This window comes from Crocodylus siamensis, chromosome 1 (genome assembly GCF_052110815.1).
Source record: "Crocodylus siamensis isolate JL-2025a chromosome 1, ASM5211081v1, whole genome shotgun sequence".
In the NCBI taxonomy this organism is placed as follows: Eukaryota; Metazoa; Chordata; order Crocodylia; family Crocodylidae; genus Crocodylus; species Crocodylus siamensis.
The window spans coordinates 136,643,445-136,662,425 of NC_143395.1; the positions used below are offsets into that span (position 1 = coordinate 136,643,445).

The 18,981-nt window shown below is 45.2% G+C and overlaps 1 protein-coding gene across 2 annotated transcripts in view; it reads left to right on the forward strand.

Moving 5' to 3' along the window:
* Window positions 1-18,981, forward strand: part of PGBD5 (piggyBac transposable element derived 5) — a 108,480-nt gene that overhangs the window by 61,063 nt on the left and 28,436 nt on the right. For both annotated transcript variants that reach the window (XM_090043808.1, XM_090043813.1), the window contains exon 3: window positions 921-1,055. In XM_090043808.1, the coding sequence (XP_089899934.1) occupies window positions 921-1,055 (135 nt within the window). The remainder of the gene's footprint in view (window positions 1-920; window positions 1,056-18,981) is intronic.

An 18,981-nucleotide genomic window follows, 5' to 3' on the forward strand; every position in this document is an offset into this window, starting at 1 on the left:
GTGCCACAAGTCTTCAGATAACTTTGTCATTGGTTGCATGATGACATCGGCCAGTTTTTTTAGCCCCATTGGGTGTAGCTCATCTGGTCCTGCTGACTTGTAGACATTCAGCCTTTGTAGGTGCTCCCCTGCAAGATCTATGCCAAGTATGGGGGTGTGGTCACCCCCACCATGATCATCCTGTATCCTGTCAAGCAACAGCCATCCCGTTTTATTAATTAGGGGCCCCGTGGTTCCCTTATTGTTTTTCTCTGACTTCCTACATATCTAAAGAAGGACTTTTTGTTGTCCTTGATTCCAGTTGCCAATCTGTATTCAGTTTGTGCTTGTGCTGTCCTGATCTGCTACCTACAGGTGCAGGCTGTTGCTGAGTACTTCTTTGGTAGTTATTCTTGACTTCAATCCTTCCTAGGCTTCTTGTTTTAATTTCAGGAGGTCCATGACTGCTCTGAGCCAAGGGGGTTTCTTAGCCCTTTTGTTGCTGTTTTTACAAATGGGAGTGGACTTCCTTTGAGCTTTTAGGATTGCTTCCTTGGGGAACGACCACTCTTCTTGTACCCCCTTCCTCATTGTACTGTGGTCCCACAGGGCCTCGCCAACCAGTCCCCTAAGGTTATGGAAGTTGCCTTTCCCAAAATCAAGGATTTCTACTTTATTGGCAAATTTCCCTGATATGTGGTGATTAGGGAAAGCAATTATCTCATGGTCGCTGTCGCCCAGTTTCCCTTCAATCCTCAAGTTGCTCACTAGATCATCCCCTTTGGCCCCTTTGTGTGTGTTTTGACTTGAGCTAGAGAGGACTGCGAAGTAGCATTTTTCTCATGTAGAGTGGCAAATGCAATCACAACGCAGATCATATTAATTCAGAAGCATATGCAGCACAGTTCCTTATAAAAGTAACATACCCATTTTGCTCACAGGTACTTCATGAGCCACTGATTGATGAAGACCCAATTTTCATTGCCACATGCACAGAGAGAGAGCTACGCAAAAGGAAAAAGCGGAAATTCAGCTTGTGGGTCCGGCAGTGTTCGTCTACTGGCTTCATCTGTCAGGTAGGTTCTCGCTGGTCTTGGGCCAGATCCTAGCAAACAGACATGTACGTTAAAAGGCACCTTTATTTGCAGCCTCCACAGTGGCCACAAGATTAAATGAGCTGTGGGGACTGAACCAGGCCTCTGACCCCAGTGGGTGGTAACTCCATAACAGATTTGTGTTGTTTATGGTGCCTTCAAAACAGTTTGCAATGCCTTGCCAATGCAGTGTCTGTTCCATGGTTTAACAGGAGGTCTTCTGTCTCTAGAGTTGTAATATCCACCTGGCTGCCTGTCCTAAACTCATTTGAAAAAGGTCAAAACATAGCAATGAAGAACAGCCACATATACATTCCAAGTGCATCTCCGTGTCCAGGTACCAGGACTCTTGTCCTTTCATGGGATCGTTTATTTCCAAACATAACACTGCACATACAAGGTGGTTTAAGCTGTAGCTATGTCCAACAATTGAGGGGCAGGATCCAGACGGCACTATGTGAAAGACTTCAGTAGATTCTTCCATGACAGCCACATCAAAACAACATCAGGCACCAGAAGATGAGGACAGGGCATGAATCTGAGCAGCAAGGCCTCTTATGTGGTCTATTTGTATAGCATTTAGTTTCATAGTTTCTAGGGTTGGAAGGGACCTGAGCAGATCATCTAGTCTGACCCCCTGCCATGGCAGGAAAGAATACTGGGGTCAAACGACCCCAGCAAGGTGTTCATCTAACCTCCTCTTAAAGACCCCCAGGGTAGGAGCCTGCACCACTTCTCTGGGAAGTTGGTTCCAGACTCTAGCCGCCCTGACCATGAAATAGCGCCTCCTGATGTCTAGTCTGAATCTACCCTCTGCCAGCTTGTGACCGTTATTCCTGGTCACTCCTGGCAGTGCTCGGGGGAACAGTGACTCCCCCAGTGCCTGCTGATCCCCCCAACTAGTTTATAACAGGCCACAAGATCCCCCCTCAGCCTTCTCTTGTGGAGGCTGAACAAGTTCAGGTCCCGTAGCCTCTCCTCTTAGGGCCTGCCCTGCTGTCCCCTGATCATACGAGTGGCCCTCCTCTGGACCCTCTCCATGTTGTCCACATCCCTCTTGAAGTGTGGCGCCCAGAACTGGATGCAATACTCCAGCTGCGGCCTGACCAGTGCCGTATAGCGGGGGAGGATCACCTCTTTGGACCTGCTCGAGATGCATCTGTGGATGCATGCCAAGGTGCGGTTGGCCTTCCTAACTGCCTCTCCACACTGCCGGCCCATGTTCATCTTGGAGTCAATGATGACTTAAAGATCCTTTTCCGCCTCCGTGCTGACAAGAGGGGAGTTCCCCAGCCTGTAAGTATGGTGCCGGTTGTTCCTCCCGAGGTGCATCACCTTGCACTTGTCTGTGTTGAAACCCATCCTATTCTCATCCGCCCACCCTTGTAACCTGTCTAGGTCTGATTGTAGCCTGTTGCATCCTTCTAGTGTGCCCACGTCCCCCCACATCTTAGTGTCATCAGCAAATTTGAACAGGGTGCTTTTTACCCCGTCATCCAAATCACTGATGAAAATGTTGAACAGTGCAGGCCTGAGGACCGAGCCCTGCGGAATCCCACTGCCCACGTCCTTCCAGGTTGAGAAGGACCCATTAGGGCTGGATCTCTTCATTTACAGCATCTGCAATAGCGCTGTATTCTCCAGATTTTATTTTATAAATCTGACTTTTTCCAGTGCTGAAGATGTGTGCACCAACATGTGCGCGCTGCATTTTTTTGTGAGGGGAAAAGGAAGCAGACAGGGATCCAGCCTCCAGGGTGAGGGCTGGGCATTTCTTGAAATCTCCAGTCCATATCCATCTGTCTCGATGAGGGATCAGTAACCTAACAGCCCACAGGCCAGAAGGTCTGATCTGTTCTGCATTTTATTCATGACATGCTGATCCCCCACTACCGCCTACCTTTCAAACCCATTCTTCTTTTAACTAACAGTCTACTAGTCCCCTGTTGCCTCTCTATCCCTGCTCATTTTTCAGGGGCAAGAGAGCAGCCTTCTGCATGGAGCAGGGATGGCTGAAGTGGCAACAAGGGATTGGAAGTCTGCAGATGTGGCTGGGTGGAAAAGACTGGGCCACTGTTAGAAAAGGTTGCTGACCCCCCAGGGGTGAATCCAAAAGGATACTGTGGTGTAGTCACCTTCTTCCCAAGCTGTGGAGTAGCATCTGGGGACTTCTTTTTTTTAAGTCCCCAAATCAGGTAAGAATGCCATGTTCCCCCATCCTTGTTACCTTCTCCCTTCTCCTCCACTTTGTTCTCAGCAGCCCCCTCTCTCCTCATTTTCTCTTCTCCCACTTGCTGCTGCAGCTGTCCCTAGATGCAGTGGTGGTGAGGGATGGGTACCTTCTTCCTGCCCAATCCCCTCAGTTGTGCCTGCTCCCAGGCTGGATGGGAACAAGGAGGAGGATCCTGCCTGTTGTCACTGCTGCTGCTGTCCTCAGCTGAGCCTGGCTCCACTTGAGCTGGGCTGCACAGCGAGAGGGAGGGCAGGAGTGACTCTGGAGCTCCTCCTGCTCCCAGGGCTGCACAGGGGAACTGGGCAGAAGTGGATGGGGGTGGGGAAGTGCTGTTGAGTATGGAGGGGTAGCTGAGAGTGAAGTTGGTAGGAGCTTATTACCTGACTCAGGGACTTAAAGTCTGCAGCTGCTTCTTCCTTGGTATGGTCCTCTCATCCTGGTGGAGGTGGGAGGTGGAATGGGGCTGCCTCTCCTGTAGTGCTGCTGGTTGCTGTTCCAGTGCCACCTTCATAAAATCCTGGATCCTCTCGTGCCGACCCCTGCTCTACATTACTTGAGTAGCTGTCTACAAAAGCATTTTTTTCTTTTAGTCTGGTTAGCTAAAAAGGAGGAATTTTTGTTTTAAGTGATTCAAGGAGATGAAAGAAACATAGTCATACTTCTAATGCACAGATTTTATAGCACCAGCTTTGTCTGTCATAGGTAGGCTTATGTTGTGTATCACCCTTGGAGGTTTCCATGCTCAAGAAATTTGGAAGGTTGCTGGGAACAGAGCATTGTATTTGGTCCCTAAGGGGAACTCTGCCTGTCCTACATGCTGCTTCCTATTGAAGGATAATAGTTACAGCAAAAATGAAGTTTAAAAAGCTATCCAGAGGGAAACATTGCAGACATGCCAGGGGTTTCAGATAGTGTAATTGGCTAGAATACCCTACCCCGACCCTTCTCCGTTAATGTATTACTTTAAATGGACAAAATCAATGTGAGTGAAGGACGTACCCCCGCACTTCACAGGATTTCACCTAAGAAAATTGAGTCTCATGCTTGACTTGCATCCAGATTATAAGAACTTTAACCCATTTCCTTTCCATGATTTGATTCATTGCCATCTTCATGCAGAAATGATCGGCTGAGAGGGCTATTAAAAGGAGTAGCCATGAACATGCAGAAACACTAATATTCATCTCAAATGGGGGGGGTGAGGGGGTATCTTTTTGTAGAAAAACAGTAGGCTTTTATTCAATGTGTTAATTTACCCCTTCAGCGCATTCACAAAGGCCTTGTAAAAGCCAAAACATTTGTTTGGTGACTGCCTGCTGTTCTGTGAAAGAGTAAAACAGTAATTTATTTAATGTATCAAAAAGAGGCTTTCACTAAGCTTCAAATAAAGAGATAATTGTTCTAAATAAGAGTATTCTCCTTCTTCACCCATCTCCACACACACCCTGTAAAACTGCCAGGATCAAAACAAAACAAAAGCCTGTTGCTTGATAATTAACGGGTGATCATACATCCTCCTGTGTACACTCTAAAAAAGCAGCTTACACATGTTAGTGAATGTAGAATGAAATCTAGTAAAACCAAGAGACTAAATCCTTTCCCCACCCCAATACAGTAATTTCTGCAGGAACTTTGGCCCTTTAATTTAGGGCAGAGTTTAGTACTAAACATATTTTAGTAATGTGAATGTAATTCAGCTTGCAGAAGCCTAACAAAAGAATCAGTTAGCCTAGGAAGATTTTCAGTCATTTTCTGTCAGCTTTCTCAAATCTGTTTGAAGCTTGTTCGTGGAATAATTTTTGTGAATAACCCTTGGCCTGTGGCTCAATATTATTGCTAATATTGAAAATTTGAGTTGTTCGATTCTCCCCTGAATGGAAGAGCAGGCCTTTGAACTGGATTTTGGTGAAAATACCTGTATTCAGTATTTACTTGCTACAGATATTCCACTTTTTATAGTTTGATGTTTGGACAACAGCCTTGCCACCAAATTGATTCATGGAGTGTACATGTGGCTCATAACACGTTCCTATACATTACAGTACTGGTTCAGCACTATAGCTATCCTATGCTAAAATAACCCAATTCTGCCATTGGCAATTAAGTCCATGCTTGCCAACAAACTTCCACTTTGAATCCACAGGTCTGGCTCAATTTCCTCAGCAAAACCCCAGTTTTTAGCTACTGTGACTTTCTCCCCTCCGCCCCAGCCCTTTCTCTCATAGACCTGTGGGGTTTTGAATCAAGGAAGGGTTAACTCCTTTTGTATTTAAATAAATAGACCTCTACAGTGGCCCAGAACTCAAAAAAGGTTGAGTTTAAGGCTTATAAAAATTGATTGCCTTCCCTTACTGTATTCATTTTTCATCTTGTATGTTTGAAAAAAGTCTAAAATTGCTTTCTTGAGTTCTACTGGGCAAAAGGCTAACATTCAGTGGCCATACACAGTTGCTGCAAGTTTGCTATTGATCTGATTTTTGTTTGTATCAGTAAAAGTTATCAGTTTTGATAGAGAGGGAGGGTGTGTTCTTGGTTAAGTTCTCTTGTCACTTTAAGCATCTCTCTTTTCAAAAATCTAGTCCCTCCATCTGAATGTCATTATTATAACAAAGTAACATTTGCAGCCATCTCCAATGTTGTGGCTATTTCCATGTTGCACGCCAAACTTGCTTTATAGCAATGTAAACCATCCGGTGCAGATCATTCTACTCCAAAAGCAAAGCCCTACCACCATGAGTAAAAGAAGGAAACCTAAGCAATACATGACACAGAAGTCATATTGGGTGGATCTAGTACTGAACACTGGTGCATATTCATACTAGCTCAGTGATTCTTAACCAGGGTGCCATAGCACCATAGGGTGCCTTGAGATCCTTTCAAGTGTGCTGCAAGGTGCTACAAAATATTGGTATTGTTATGTGTGCAAGCATGATTAATAAGATAAAGCCAGAGAGATCAAATAGGAATTGAGCATTGAAAACATGTTGACCTGTTGTGTTCCAAGTTCTCTGCAACTGCAGAATTGTTGTAGTATTTTTCTGTAGTCAGAAAAAGAAGTGAAAGCTAAAAACTGTCATTCTTCAAGGACATTTTAAATCTAACAAAGGGTGCCTTGAGTCTAAAAAGGTTAAGCAACACTGCACTAGCTAACCCCTCTCAGCATTGACTCTCTTGCTGTTGTTGAGGGATAATTAACATTTGCAAAGTGCTTGGAGAACTTCTGGTAGAAAGCACTAAGGAAGTGTGAATAATTAACAGCACTATTATAATTTCCAATTATTCCAACTATTATACTGCAGAATGGATTTGTCGCCCCTTAGGAATGCTAGACTTGTAGTAGACAAGGTTCTTTGCGTAAATCTGATCTCTTTTATTATTGGACCAACTAAATAAACTTGTAGTAAGAGCTCCAAGGCTGACTTTTGAACTGGGTTCTATTATCTGACTTACAAGTTGAGCCAGTGAGCTGCCTCCCCACTACGTTTTCCTATCTATTTACTGCCACTGAGATTTGTTTTTCAAACCAAGACTGTAATATCTTAATTGCAGTTTACCCAGCCAGTAATTTAGAAGGGTTTTCTTCTTTAACGTAGGGATTTTACTGTGTAAGTCTGGCTCTTTAAATTAAAATTCCACATGTGTTTCTTTGATTTCTCTCTCCCTTGATTCCTCTCTCTCTCAAAATGTCCTGGGGTATCTTGCTTAAAACATCTGCACAAGTTTAAACAAGTAATAGGTCTCTCTAGCAATACTGACGCAGCCACATGCTTCTTGGTGGAACTTCCTGAAAATTCCTAACAGACTAGGGAAGCTTTTTCTCCTGGTAGGATGCTTCAGGCTTTATCTTTCTTTTTGCCATTCCAGTCACAGGAAATTACTGAGTATGAATGCCAGCTGAAATTGGCCAGTAAGTACATGGGGAGGAAAGGGAATAGAGTTATTGGTTCTCCTAATTTCTTTGGATAAAACGCTAACTACAATATAAGCAAACACGTCATATTCCCATTTTTGCAGATGGGGGAAGAGGGGTGGAGATGTAGCCATTTGTTATTTATTAGACCAGTGGTTCTCAACCTTTTTAGGTGCAAGGCACCTCTCATTAGACACAAGGCACCCCTCAGAAAATGCAAGGTCTTAGCTGTCACTCATTTTTAAACAACAAAAAAGTAATAAAGCAATTCTTCTGTTGCAAAGAAGAAAACCACAACAGGGCAGAATGTTTTTAACACCATGGATTCCTGTTTGAAAAGTCTTGGTTTATCCTATGACACCTACTGGTGATGTGTGGTACACCACAGCATTCTCAAAAGCTTCTCAAGGCACCCTAAGGTGTCAGGGCACCCTGGCTGAGAATCACTGTATCCGACTACGTTGCCTCGACACTGCTTGGATTCTTACAGAATCTTTCACTTGTAGGTATAACTTTTATTTTCCACTAATGTAAAAGGCCTGTTTTGTATTAAGTGCTGCTGTTCAGGCTTGATTCCAGTTTGGGTAATTACAATCCTTCCTTCTGTCTTCCTGTAATTTAAAAAAATTAGGAATCATTTCCAGAGCTCAGAAAACATCAATACTAGGGGAAATTGGAAAGGCACAACAATAAACTTATTTTGCTATCATCACACAATACAGCATATAAACTCATTCAATCTCTTGTTAAGCCTTAATTGATTTACCAGTTCTGCTTTGGAAGAAGGAGAAAAATAAGCCTGCAGTGAGTTTTGTTTCTCAAGGTCAGAGGTGCAGGAGAGTTAACCATCTGTCTGTTTGTTAAATCATGCTGTTAAACAAACAGTTGGCTTTCCATCATGTTTAAGTTCTGTGTAGAGGTTAGTTTTGGGTTTGTTTGTTTTTTAAACAGTGCCTTGTTAGTTTCATGTAGAGGTATACTGATGCATCGGTCCGATTATTGGATTGGTACCGATATAAATAAAACTGGGGCCTATAATTTGGCCAATAAATGCCCATACTGCGTGCAGCCACATTGCAGCACTCGGGCAGCAAGGAGCAGAGCCAGCAGTGCGGAGAGCTGCCCCCAGCTGGTAAGTCCGGGGGTGGGGGAGGGGACAGGGGCAAGCACTGCCCAGGCAGGGCAGAGGGTGGGGCTGGAGCCGTGGCTTGTTGGAGGTGCAGCTCCCACTGGTGCTTGCACCTGGGAGAGCATGGGGAGGCGTGTGCCCCCTGGATCTGTGCAGGGTGGGCTGCAGCTAGAGCTGCATGGGGCTCTTCTCGGTGGGCCTGGGCTCAGAATGGGTGCCAGTGGCACTGGGGGAGGATGCAGCATCCACCCCAGATTTTGCCGTTGCTCTGTTCCCAGTGCTGCTGCTGCCAGCCACTCAGCACAGCCCTGGCTCTTCTTTCCCTATGAGTCATGGCTCTGCTCCCTCCACCCCTCCTGGGCAGTGCCTGCCCCACACCCCTTCCATCTCCCCTCCCCTTCCACCACACTGGATTTACCAGCTGGAGGCAGCTGTATCAGAAATTGAATCGGTATCGGCTGATATGCCTCCTTAAATATCGGCTGTCAGTATCAGCCCCAAAAATCTTTATTGGTACACCTCTAGCTTCATTTTTTTTTTTTTAAAAAAAAGGGAGATAGAATACTATAGATCTAGTTTTATATTATTGAAAGTATTCTCCAATTCTGTCTGTCAGACAGAAAGGTTACCAAGTCTGGCTAGCTTCATCTTGGTTCCATTTAAAGAATGTTTTCATACACTACCCTCTTCCCCTTAGCCATCCAGTACTATCTGGGCTTTGAGATCAACAAACACAGAATTGCATCACAAACATTTAATTAAAACAGGGTTTTAAAAAAATGTAATCCACCTGCCAGTTCAGTAGGAGGGAAGCTTCCTTGGGTGAGCAGAAGACCAGAGAAAACAATTTCTGCAGAACATGAATGTCACATTCCTAGCTTTTATGGGAAGGGAATATAAATTTTAAAATGTGAACCAGTATATTGCTGTTCCTAAGCCCACACCCAGTCCCAGGGTCTGTTCTGCTGCCATGCTTTCCCTAAGCCACACTATAGTGAAATAATAACACTTTAAGAACTACATTGTCAGATGCTTATTCACAATGTGAGGACATTGGTATCCTAGGCAAAAATCTTACTAGGGATGCTTCTCTGCTTTGGCACAGGAAATCAGATGCTGGAGGTGGTTATAAACAGAGAAAAGGGAAAGGAAAGAAGGTGAGACTCTGCCTCTTTCAAAAAAAAAGTCTAGTACAGGAGCTTCAGTCTTGGACCAGGATCCCATTGTGCTAAATGCTGTACACGCAGCTTTCTGAGGCAGGATCTGTATTTGTTCTGACAGTTTGAGCGCGTCTACAAGAGACTTGTTAATGCGCATTACAGGCATGCGTCTACACATGCATGCCTTTAATGCACATTAACTTAGGCTAATCGTGCCTAAATTTGATACCTGTAAATGCAGGTATCAAATTTAGGCATGATTAGTTAATGTGCATTAATGCACCTGTAAATGTGACCCAGCACTAGTCTTAGTGCCAGGTCTGCCCTGCCACTAGGGGGCCAGAATGAGCTCAGGCCCTCTAGATCCTCCCCGCCCCCCCCCCCCCCCCCAAATCCTCTACACTGGGCTTGAAGACCCAAAATATTGTTTTACCCTTACAAGTGGTTTGTTTGTTTTTGTTATTGTGAGTGGGTGGGGAGGAAGGGGAGAGGAGGTGCTGTTTGTCGAGTGTGGGTGAGGGAATGGATGGGGGTGGGTGTTGTGAGGGTAATAAAGTTTTTTTGCTTCACCCATGTATGTACACTCTATGTATCCTCAGAGTGGTGCTTAGGGGGAACAGAGGGTGTGTGGGCAGCAGGGAAGGTGGGCTGGAGTGGGGAGTACAGGAGGAGAGGATCAGGCAGGGGCTCCTGCAGCTAGTGCCCTGGCCCCAGCTGGCAGGTGTGTGGCTGTCCTGGGGCCTGGGCACGGTGGAGCCTGCTGGGACCAGCAGAGCCAGCACCATGGCCAGCAGGAGCACGGAGGCGGTCATTGCTGTCAGGGGCCAGGCTGAAGCAGCAGGGTGCTGGGTGTTGCTGGCAGGGGCAGGGGCTGGAGCAGCCCTTGTGCAGTGGGGAAGGATGAGTAAGGAGGGAGTTGCCGTGCGCTGCCCCTGCACTGGGCGTGCGGCTTCTGGGCACGAAAGGGGCTGGCCAGGGGTCAGTTTCCCAGATGGCTGCCACATGGTGGCAGGTGGCTCTGGTTTCACCATGACTGCCAAGTGCTGGCAGTTATGTGGCTGGAGGCTGGTGCTCTCCACAGTAGCCACAAGGCTGCAGGGACTTGGGACTAACTTTAGTCCCAAGTCGCTGCACATGTAGAGATCTGCCAAAAATTGCATAATGCACATTAGCTTAATACATTAAATTTAGTTGCGTTTAAATGCACATGTAGCTGCGCCCTTAATGTACAAGACAGCAGAGGTAGAGCACAAAGAAATGATGAGACCTCGGTAGTCATCTTGCATCTCAATTACTGCAACAAGTTAAGAGCCTGGATGGATAGAAAAGGCTGTCAGCTGCATTTTATGCAGACAGAATCTACAGGACTGGGGCATAGCCTGGATGTAAGGGCCTAGAAAGAGGCTAGAGCCTATGATAATGTCCAAATTGTGGATATAAATTACAAGAAGGAGGATGTCCATGGTGGCATAAAAAAAGGAAGACTTTGTAGGTGGGGGAATTAAGAGCTCTGATTTAGCTATATTGAGCTTGAGGTGACCCCCTTGGCAGCTATAAAGAGATAAGGAGATAGGCAGAGACTTCAGTTTGGACACAGACAAATAGATGTGGGACAGAGGAATAAATCTGTAAGTCATCAACCAAAAAGCCAAATTTGTGTTGGCAGAGAAGAGATCCAAAGACAGAGCCTTGAGGAAGCCCCTGCAGAAGGTTGAAAGGGTGGTGATGAGGAACTCCAGAGGAAACCCATAGAGATTGGGAGAGAATCATGCACAAAAAGAAGAAATTTCAAGAAGAAGATGATGGTATGGCAGGAGGAGGAGTGTATACTGATTCTGAGCACAGGTTAGGAAGAAGTTATTACAGACTTTCGCAGGAATTGTTTCAGTTCAGTGCAGGAGGCAGAATTATAATTGAAGAGGGTCTAGGATGGAAGTGGGGAAAAAAAAGAACTCCAGAGCAATTGAATGTAGACAGCACATTCAATAAATATGGGTCAAGGCACAAGGCAGCTTGGCTGTAGTTGAAGCAGCAAGTGAGATCCAGGGTGAGCATATAATACAGGAGAGTGGATGTTTTTAATGTGAAGGGAAAGAGCCAGAGAACAAAGAGAGGGGATAAATGGGTAAGATCAGAAATCAGGGTGGGCTGAGACATCTAGAAGGGTGAAATGAGGACAAACTTTCTTGTCACAGGGACAAGTTATACAAACCAGTATAAGTGATTGGAAACCAGTTTAACTCTGTGATATGACAGAAGTTCAGTGCACATAAACTTCTTTCAAAATGACTAAAACCTGTTTAAGATAAACCTGGATGGAGGTAGCATCAGACTTAACTGATTTATGTTAAATCGGTTTATTGAATTTCTGTCTCAGGTCCCCTCCAGATTCAAGTTAACTCGCAGACTCCCAGCATCCCAGGATGCTTTGCACCCCCCCTCCGCTCTGTTGCAGTGTGGGTGGGCTAGAGTTAGCCCAAGCTGTCTGCTCCAGCTGCTCATGGAGGCATGCTCAGGCTTCTGGCCTGAGTCACTGCAGACACGTGGCTGCATTTCTCAAATCAAAAGAGAATGTCTGTTCACTTGCTTATAGGTTCAGTCCTGTGCAGGTTAGACTAATCTGTGAAGATTGAATTGATTCAGCCTCTGGCTTCTTCACTGTCTATACTTACCCTGGAGGGGAAGGGAGGGGAAGCAGAGAAGTTCAGGTATGTTGGAGCAAATCATCAAGATTCTGTGCAGATAGAATGAGAACAATTTGTGAGTGAATCAAAGGTGGCAATAATTTGGCTGGGACTAGAAGTGGATGTCAGTCCCAATTTACCCACTGGGTAAAACATGAAAATGGGGATATTCTTTCCCATGTTCCCTTACTACTTTTCCCCTCCACTGAAAGAGATCTGCATATCTGCAAAACCAGAACATGTTTGAGACCACATGAATTTGGGGTTGAGTATAGACATATCCAGTGGGGACAGGGATAGAATTAAAACAGCCACTTTTAAGATTTGCACAGTCTTTGATATAAACGTCTGCCAAACCAAGCATCAGTTTACTCGCATAAGGTTTCTCTGGGCATGTCTACCTGTTCGTTAATGTCCTGTAGGTACTGTGCATTAAGTTTAATGCTGGTATAACCAAGTACTAAATCAACATGCAGTAGTGCCGGTGCATACCTTTTTAGTGATGCTACTGCGCAGTAGCCTAATAACATAGCTCAGTAGTGTATTAGCACTGTTTCTGCCATAACATGCTACTGTGCCATATTATTAGGCTACTGCACATTTAGCATCTCATGTAGATGTGCTCTGTGTGTCAGAATGTAGTGCTATGTAATGAGATCCTGGCTAGCTCAGGTACCAGAAGCAGGATAGCCACATTATCATGGATCTCGTCCCTTAGTTACTGCTAGCTTAGCTCTATATGGCACTGCATTGGTGCTCATACTTTCTTCTTGGTGGGGATAAATGGGTATTGGGAGTAAGTCGGCAGTCCTACTGTGGCCATGACCATTTGGATGTTGTAAGATCCTAGGAGTTTATAGCAGATATTTTTCAGTCTTTTGTTCAAAGACAAGTTGAATATCCCTCTTAAACTTAACTTGAAAACTAATGGACCAACTCCTTTCAAACTTTGCCTTTAAAGACAAGTTAAAGATTAACCTAAACTAAACTAAATCCAGGCCCATATCAATGCTTTGTCCAACTTGGGAAGGGTGTGAATGCTGGTGGCTTTCAGGCACTCATGCTATACTTCAATTCCATTGCAGGTATAACTTAGAGCATCCTCATGCTGCATCGCACCAGTTGGCTCTGACACCAGGTATTACTAGAAAGCAGCAGCACTCTGTCCACATCCCTTGAAGCTAATAGTTAATTCTTGTGTGCATAGCGGCAGATATAAAAGGCCATGCTTTAAAGAGATGGGATTAGGTTTTCTGACTTCTGAAAGCTTGTTTGTTCAAGCTTCAATGTTACCCTAACATCACTCTTTACATGAAAAAGTGATGTTGTTTTCCTTTGAAAGCAACTTCACTATTTTCTTTCCAGCATTAATGTAAGATCAGCAAGCCTGTACTGCAATGAAATGTTTTGATCACAGTTGGCATATTTATGTTTTTAAAATAGTCATTTATATTCCAGTGCCTATGAAAAGTGACGGTCTTAAAACTTTGTGAGGCATCTGTCAGCCTGGGATCTAAGCACTATGCTCATAGATCTATAAACCAAGGCCAAAAAGGATTGCCCCTGATGTTTATACATGCAGGCCATAGAAATTTTATTTCATAAACTGGATTCAAGCATGTCTTCTAGAAAGAGAACCTTATCTCATCCTGAAGACTCCAAAATCTGTTGGTTCCTCCTCAGTGGGATGTTCCAGCATTTGTTTATTCTTGCACTAGAAAGGTGTAGCTTACAGGGTCTGTATCAGCAGTAGTAGCAGCTTCCCGGGGCATGTCTACATGTGTGCTTTAATGCACATAAGTTTTTATTTTAATGTGCCTTAAAGCATCAATAAAAAAACATGCTGTTTTGCTAATGCACATTAAAATAGGCCAATGCACATTAAGCATTGCTTAAAAAGCACGGGCATTTATACATATGCTTGGGAAGTTGGAGAGGTGCCATTTTGAGGCACAGGGACACTGATACATGAGACACAGGAGGCTACTGGAGTGTGGTAATTGCCACGATTCTGCAGACTCAGTTAATCGAGTCTGCTCCGATGTGCTGGAATTGCAGCACATCAGAGCAGCCTCACTGCTCACGTATAGGCACCCCAAGCTCTTTAGTTAATGTGTGTTAAACAAGCTAATGCACATTTTCTTAGTACCTCACAGGTTTAATGCACATTAACTACAGTGTGTTAATGCACGTGTAGATATGTACTTGCTTGTTTCCTGTTGCTAAGCAGAAGTACCTCTGATTCTTTTCCTTTTCTTTCCTTCTAGTTGCCAACCTCTCACTTCTCTGATCTCTGAACTATGGGTGGTTCCTGGGAAGGTTGTTGCATCAGGGAAAACCTGTCTTTGCAAGTGAAAAAAAATATTCTACATCCTTGTCTCGGTTCTGTTGATGACAATTTTCTTTGTGGACCAAAAGTCCATGGAGTAGAGTCCCACACTAAGATGTGGTCAGGCATTACTTGATAGCAGTGACTCTGGAAGAGGTACAACGGGTAAAATAGAAGTTAATTACCTTCTGGCACTTCCCATAGAAAGCGAGGTTTGCCTGAGTGCTTTGGGTAATCAATACCTCTTTATAAAGTTAGCTTTGTATTGAGCGGTAGCTTATGCACAAAAGGTGATGGCATTTGCTTAAGCAGTTGTCCTAACCACTGTCTGAAGTAGCTCAGTGACTTCAAGGACTTGAATATTTATGAAATGCTCTCTGTAAACCAGCATCTTTTATCTTCTTCTGTGAATGTTTGGCATCTAAATAGCATGTCCACTTGATTGATTTTTGTTTGCTAGCTTGTCCTTTATTGCTATATCCTCTACTAACTTGGCTGCTGTTTGCACTGTTTCAGACTCTGTCCTTTATTAGATACTCCTCCATACAATACAGTGTTCAAAATCTCTTGTTTATTACTGCTTTCCCCATTTGTTTCGCTTTTTTCCAAAATGTCATGTATTTAATCTGCGAATCGTACCCTAGGGTAATGTGGAGTACTTGTGATGTGCTATCTACAATAGCTTTCAATTTGCCATCTGAGCTTTGAACACAAACAGAATTGCCAATATTTGGTTTCTGGGGCACTTTTAAATATTTGACATAGACAGGAACAAAAGTTGACCACTTTGATCCGCCATTTTCTAGTGAGTCTTATCCTTCACATGAATAACCGTATGCAAAAATGGTCAGTGCTGGGGGAAGGGGCAGGTATTGTTGGCCTATAGCACTCAAGTCTATTCCAGATTGTAAGCAGTGGTGGCTCATATGTCAGTTTTTTCCTTTCCCAGTAGCCTTGTAGCACACTCCATCATCCTATCATCACAAACGCATTTTCCTATGAATTTGCACGTTAGTCAAGTGACTGAAATTCCCATGCTCTTACCAATGTGTGAAATTTCTTACATGAAATGTGATGCAACTTCTTCCTCTGTTCAGGTAAAATCAGTTTTTTTTCCAGGATGGTTTTCATGTTTTGTAACAGATCTCCTGGCATCATAGGGCAATGCCATTGCAGAGTTTTCTGATTAATAGTCAACTGCATCCATGACTAGAGGAGAAGGTGAAAGTTACAGGAGGAGGACTGAAGGTTAGTTAAGGAGAGGAGGAAGGTAATTTATTTTTATCAGTTTTCTCTCAGCAAAATTATTCATGGAACAACAAGCGGGGAGCTAAAGGAGAGAAGACAGGAGCGTTAAGATCGTATCAAAGGTGGTGAAGATGTAGCTGAGTTTCTGAAGGCAAGATTTGATTAAGCTGGAGAAGTAGAGTGATTTATTCAAAAAGCTGGTAGAGTCAAATCTGAAGGCTCAGCTGAGAGTAGGGAAGAAGAATAGAAAGTTCCTGTTGCCTTCCAGGACCTGGGGGCGAGTAGTCTCAGAAACTGATACTTACCAGCCAGCAGCAGCTGCTTAAGACTGAAATGGTTTGTGGGCTACAGAAGCCAGAAGGGATTAATTAAAATGGAACTGACTGGTACTGGAAGTTGTACAGTAAAAATGAGTTTTGCAGAGATCTGAGAAATGTCACTTCTGGCAACAGGCAAAGAGCGCTGGGAGTGGGTAGGATGCTAGGGAGGAAGATGGGGGCCCACAGAATTCTGGTGGGCAAAGAAAGATGGAAGGAAGAAACTGGCATGAGAGAATAAGGAAGAATAGGATTGCAATGCAATGTCCTTTATACTGGAGCTTGTTGGGTGGAGTCAGATGCCTATCAGGAAAGTGAAGGTCTCCAAACAGTTGGGCTAGGGAGAGAAATTACACACACACTGGTATAAGTGATCAAAAACCAGTTCAAATCTGTAATGCAACAGAAATTCAGTGCACATAAACCACTTTCAAAATGGCCAAAACAGGTTTAAGATAAACCTGGATGGATGTAGTAGCAGACTTAACTGACTTAGGTGAAATCGGTATACTGAGTTTCTGTCCTAGATCCCCTCCAGATTCAAGTTCACTTACAGTCCCACAGGTGCTATGCACCTCCCTTGCAAACTGCCCCTCTCAGGATGGGTGGCCTAGCCTTGGCCCAAGCTATCTGTTCCAGCGAGCAGGAAAGCATGCTCTAGCACCCCCCAGCTTCTGGCCTGGGTCACTGTTAGGGCTGTGTGAAATGGAAGCATTTCATTTCGACCAGCGTTTCACCATTTTGACAGAACAGTGTTTCATTTTTGACTTTTGTTTTCAGTTGAAACAGCTGTTCCATTTCGTTCTGTTAAAATGTTTTGATGTTGCGCCCATAGGATGTAATAGGAAGGTCAAAACAGGCTATAACTTTGTCGTTTCTGGCCTGATTTGGATGAAACCTGCAGGAATGGTAGCCCCTTCTGTGGGCATGATGTGTGCCAAGTTTCAAGATGCTGGAGGAAGAGAGTTCAAAGAAACTGCACCCCAAAATCTTGAGCGCAAAACTCATGTCACATGTCTGTGCTAAGCCACAGTGAGGTCAAAACCACAGGGGTGGTAGCCTCTGGTGAGGCCACAAAGCCTGCCAGATTTCAAGGTAATAGGTGTAGGAGTTTGGGGGGAACTGCACCTTGAGCTGCTCTCAGGCAAAACTTGTGATATCGTTTCATAGTTGTTGGGTCAGAAGGGACCTGAGCAGATCATCGAGTCCGACCCCCTGCCATGGCAGGAAAGAGTACTGGGGTCAAATGACCCCAGTAAGGTGTACATCCAGCCTCCTCTTGAAGACCCCCAGGGTAGGAGCCAGCACCACTTCCCTTGGAAGTTGGTTCCAGATCCTAGCTGTCCTGACCGTGAAGTAATGCCTCCTGATGTCTAACCTAAACCTACCCTCTGCCAGCTTGTGACCATTATTCCTGGTCACTCCTGGTAGTGCTCAGAGGAACAGGGACTCCCCCAATGCCTGCTGATCCCCCCTGACTAGTTTGTAAGTAGCCTTTAGATCCCCCCTCAGCCTTCTCTTGTGGAGGCTGAACAGGTTCAGGTCCCATAGCCTCTCCTCATAGGGCCTGCCCTGCTGCCCCTGATCATGTGAGTGGCCCTTCCCTGGACCCTCTCCATGTTGTCCACATCCCTCCTGAAGTGCAGTGTCTGGAACTGGATGCAGTACTCCAGCTGCGGCCTGACCAGTGCTGCATAGAGGGGGAGGATCACCTCCTTGGACCTGCTTGAGATGCATCTGTGGATACATGACAAGGTGCGGTTGGCCTTCCTGACCACATCCCCTTGCTTCTGGCCCATATTCATTCTGTCATCAATAATGACTCCAAGATCCTTTTCTGCCTCTGCTGACGAGAAGGGAGTTCCCCAGCCTGTAGGTATGCTGCCGGTTGTTCCTCCCCGGGTGCATCACCTTGCACTTGTCAGTGTTGAATCCCATCCTGTTCTCATCTGCCCACCTGTGTAACCTGTCTAGGTCCAATTTGCAGCCTATTCCTCCCTTCTAGCGTGCCCACTTCTCCCCACATCTTAATGTCATCAGCAAATTTGAACAGGGTGCTTTTTACCCCCTCATCCAAGTCACTGATGAAGATGTTGAACAGTGTGGACCCGAGGACCGAGCCCTGGGGTACCCCACTGCCCACATCCCTCCAAGTCAAAAATGACCCATCCACCACCACTCTCTGGGTGCAGCCCTCCAACCAACTAGTGACCCATCTGACTGTAGGTATCGATGCCACAGTCCCCTAGTTTTTAATGAGAATGGGGTGAGAGACAGTGTCGAAGGCCTTCCTAAAATCCAGAAAGACTACATCCACTGCGACACCTGCATTCTAAGGATTTTGTGACCTGGTCGTAGAAGGCCACCAGGTTGGTCTGACAGGACCTGCCTCTAATGAACCCGTGTTGGTTGCCCCTAAATATAACCTCCCCTGCTGGCCCCTCCTGGACACGTGCCAGGGTAATACTCTCAAAAAGCTTGCCCAGGATCGAGGTAAGACTAACTGGCTTATAGTTTCCTGGGTCCTCGTTCCTCCCTTTTTTGAAAATGGGAACCATATTGGCCCTTTTCCAGTTCTCTGGCACAACTCCAGAGCACTGTGAATGCTCGTAAAGCCATGCCAGGGGTCCCGCAGTGACCTCTGCTAATTCCCTCAGCACTCTGGGGTGGAGATCATCAGGACCTGCTGATTTAAATACATCCAGTCCCTCCAGAAGCTTCTTGACTAGGTCCTCACTGACCCTAGGCCTGGGTGTGCCTCCCCTGGGGTGTCATATAGATGACACTGTGTGTGTTAAGGTGCAGCAAGCTGAAAACTGCAGGGGTGGTGGCCCCTACTGAGGCTACAAAGTCTGTCAAGTTTCAAGGAGATAAGTGCAGGGGTTTGGGGGCAACTGC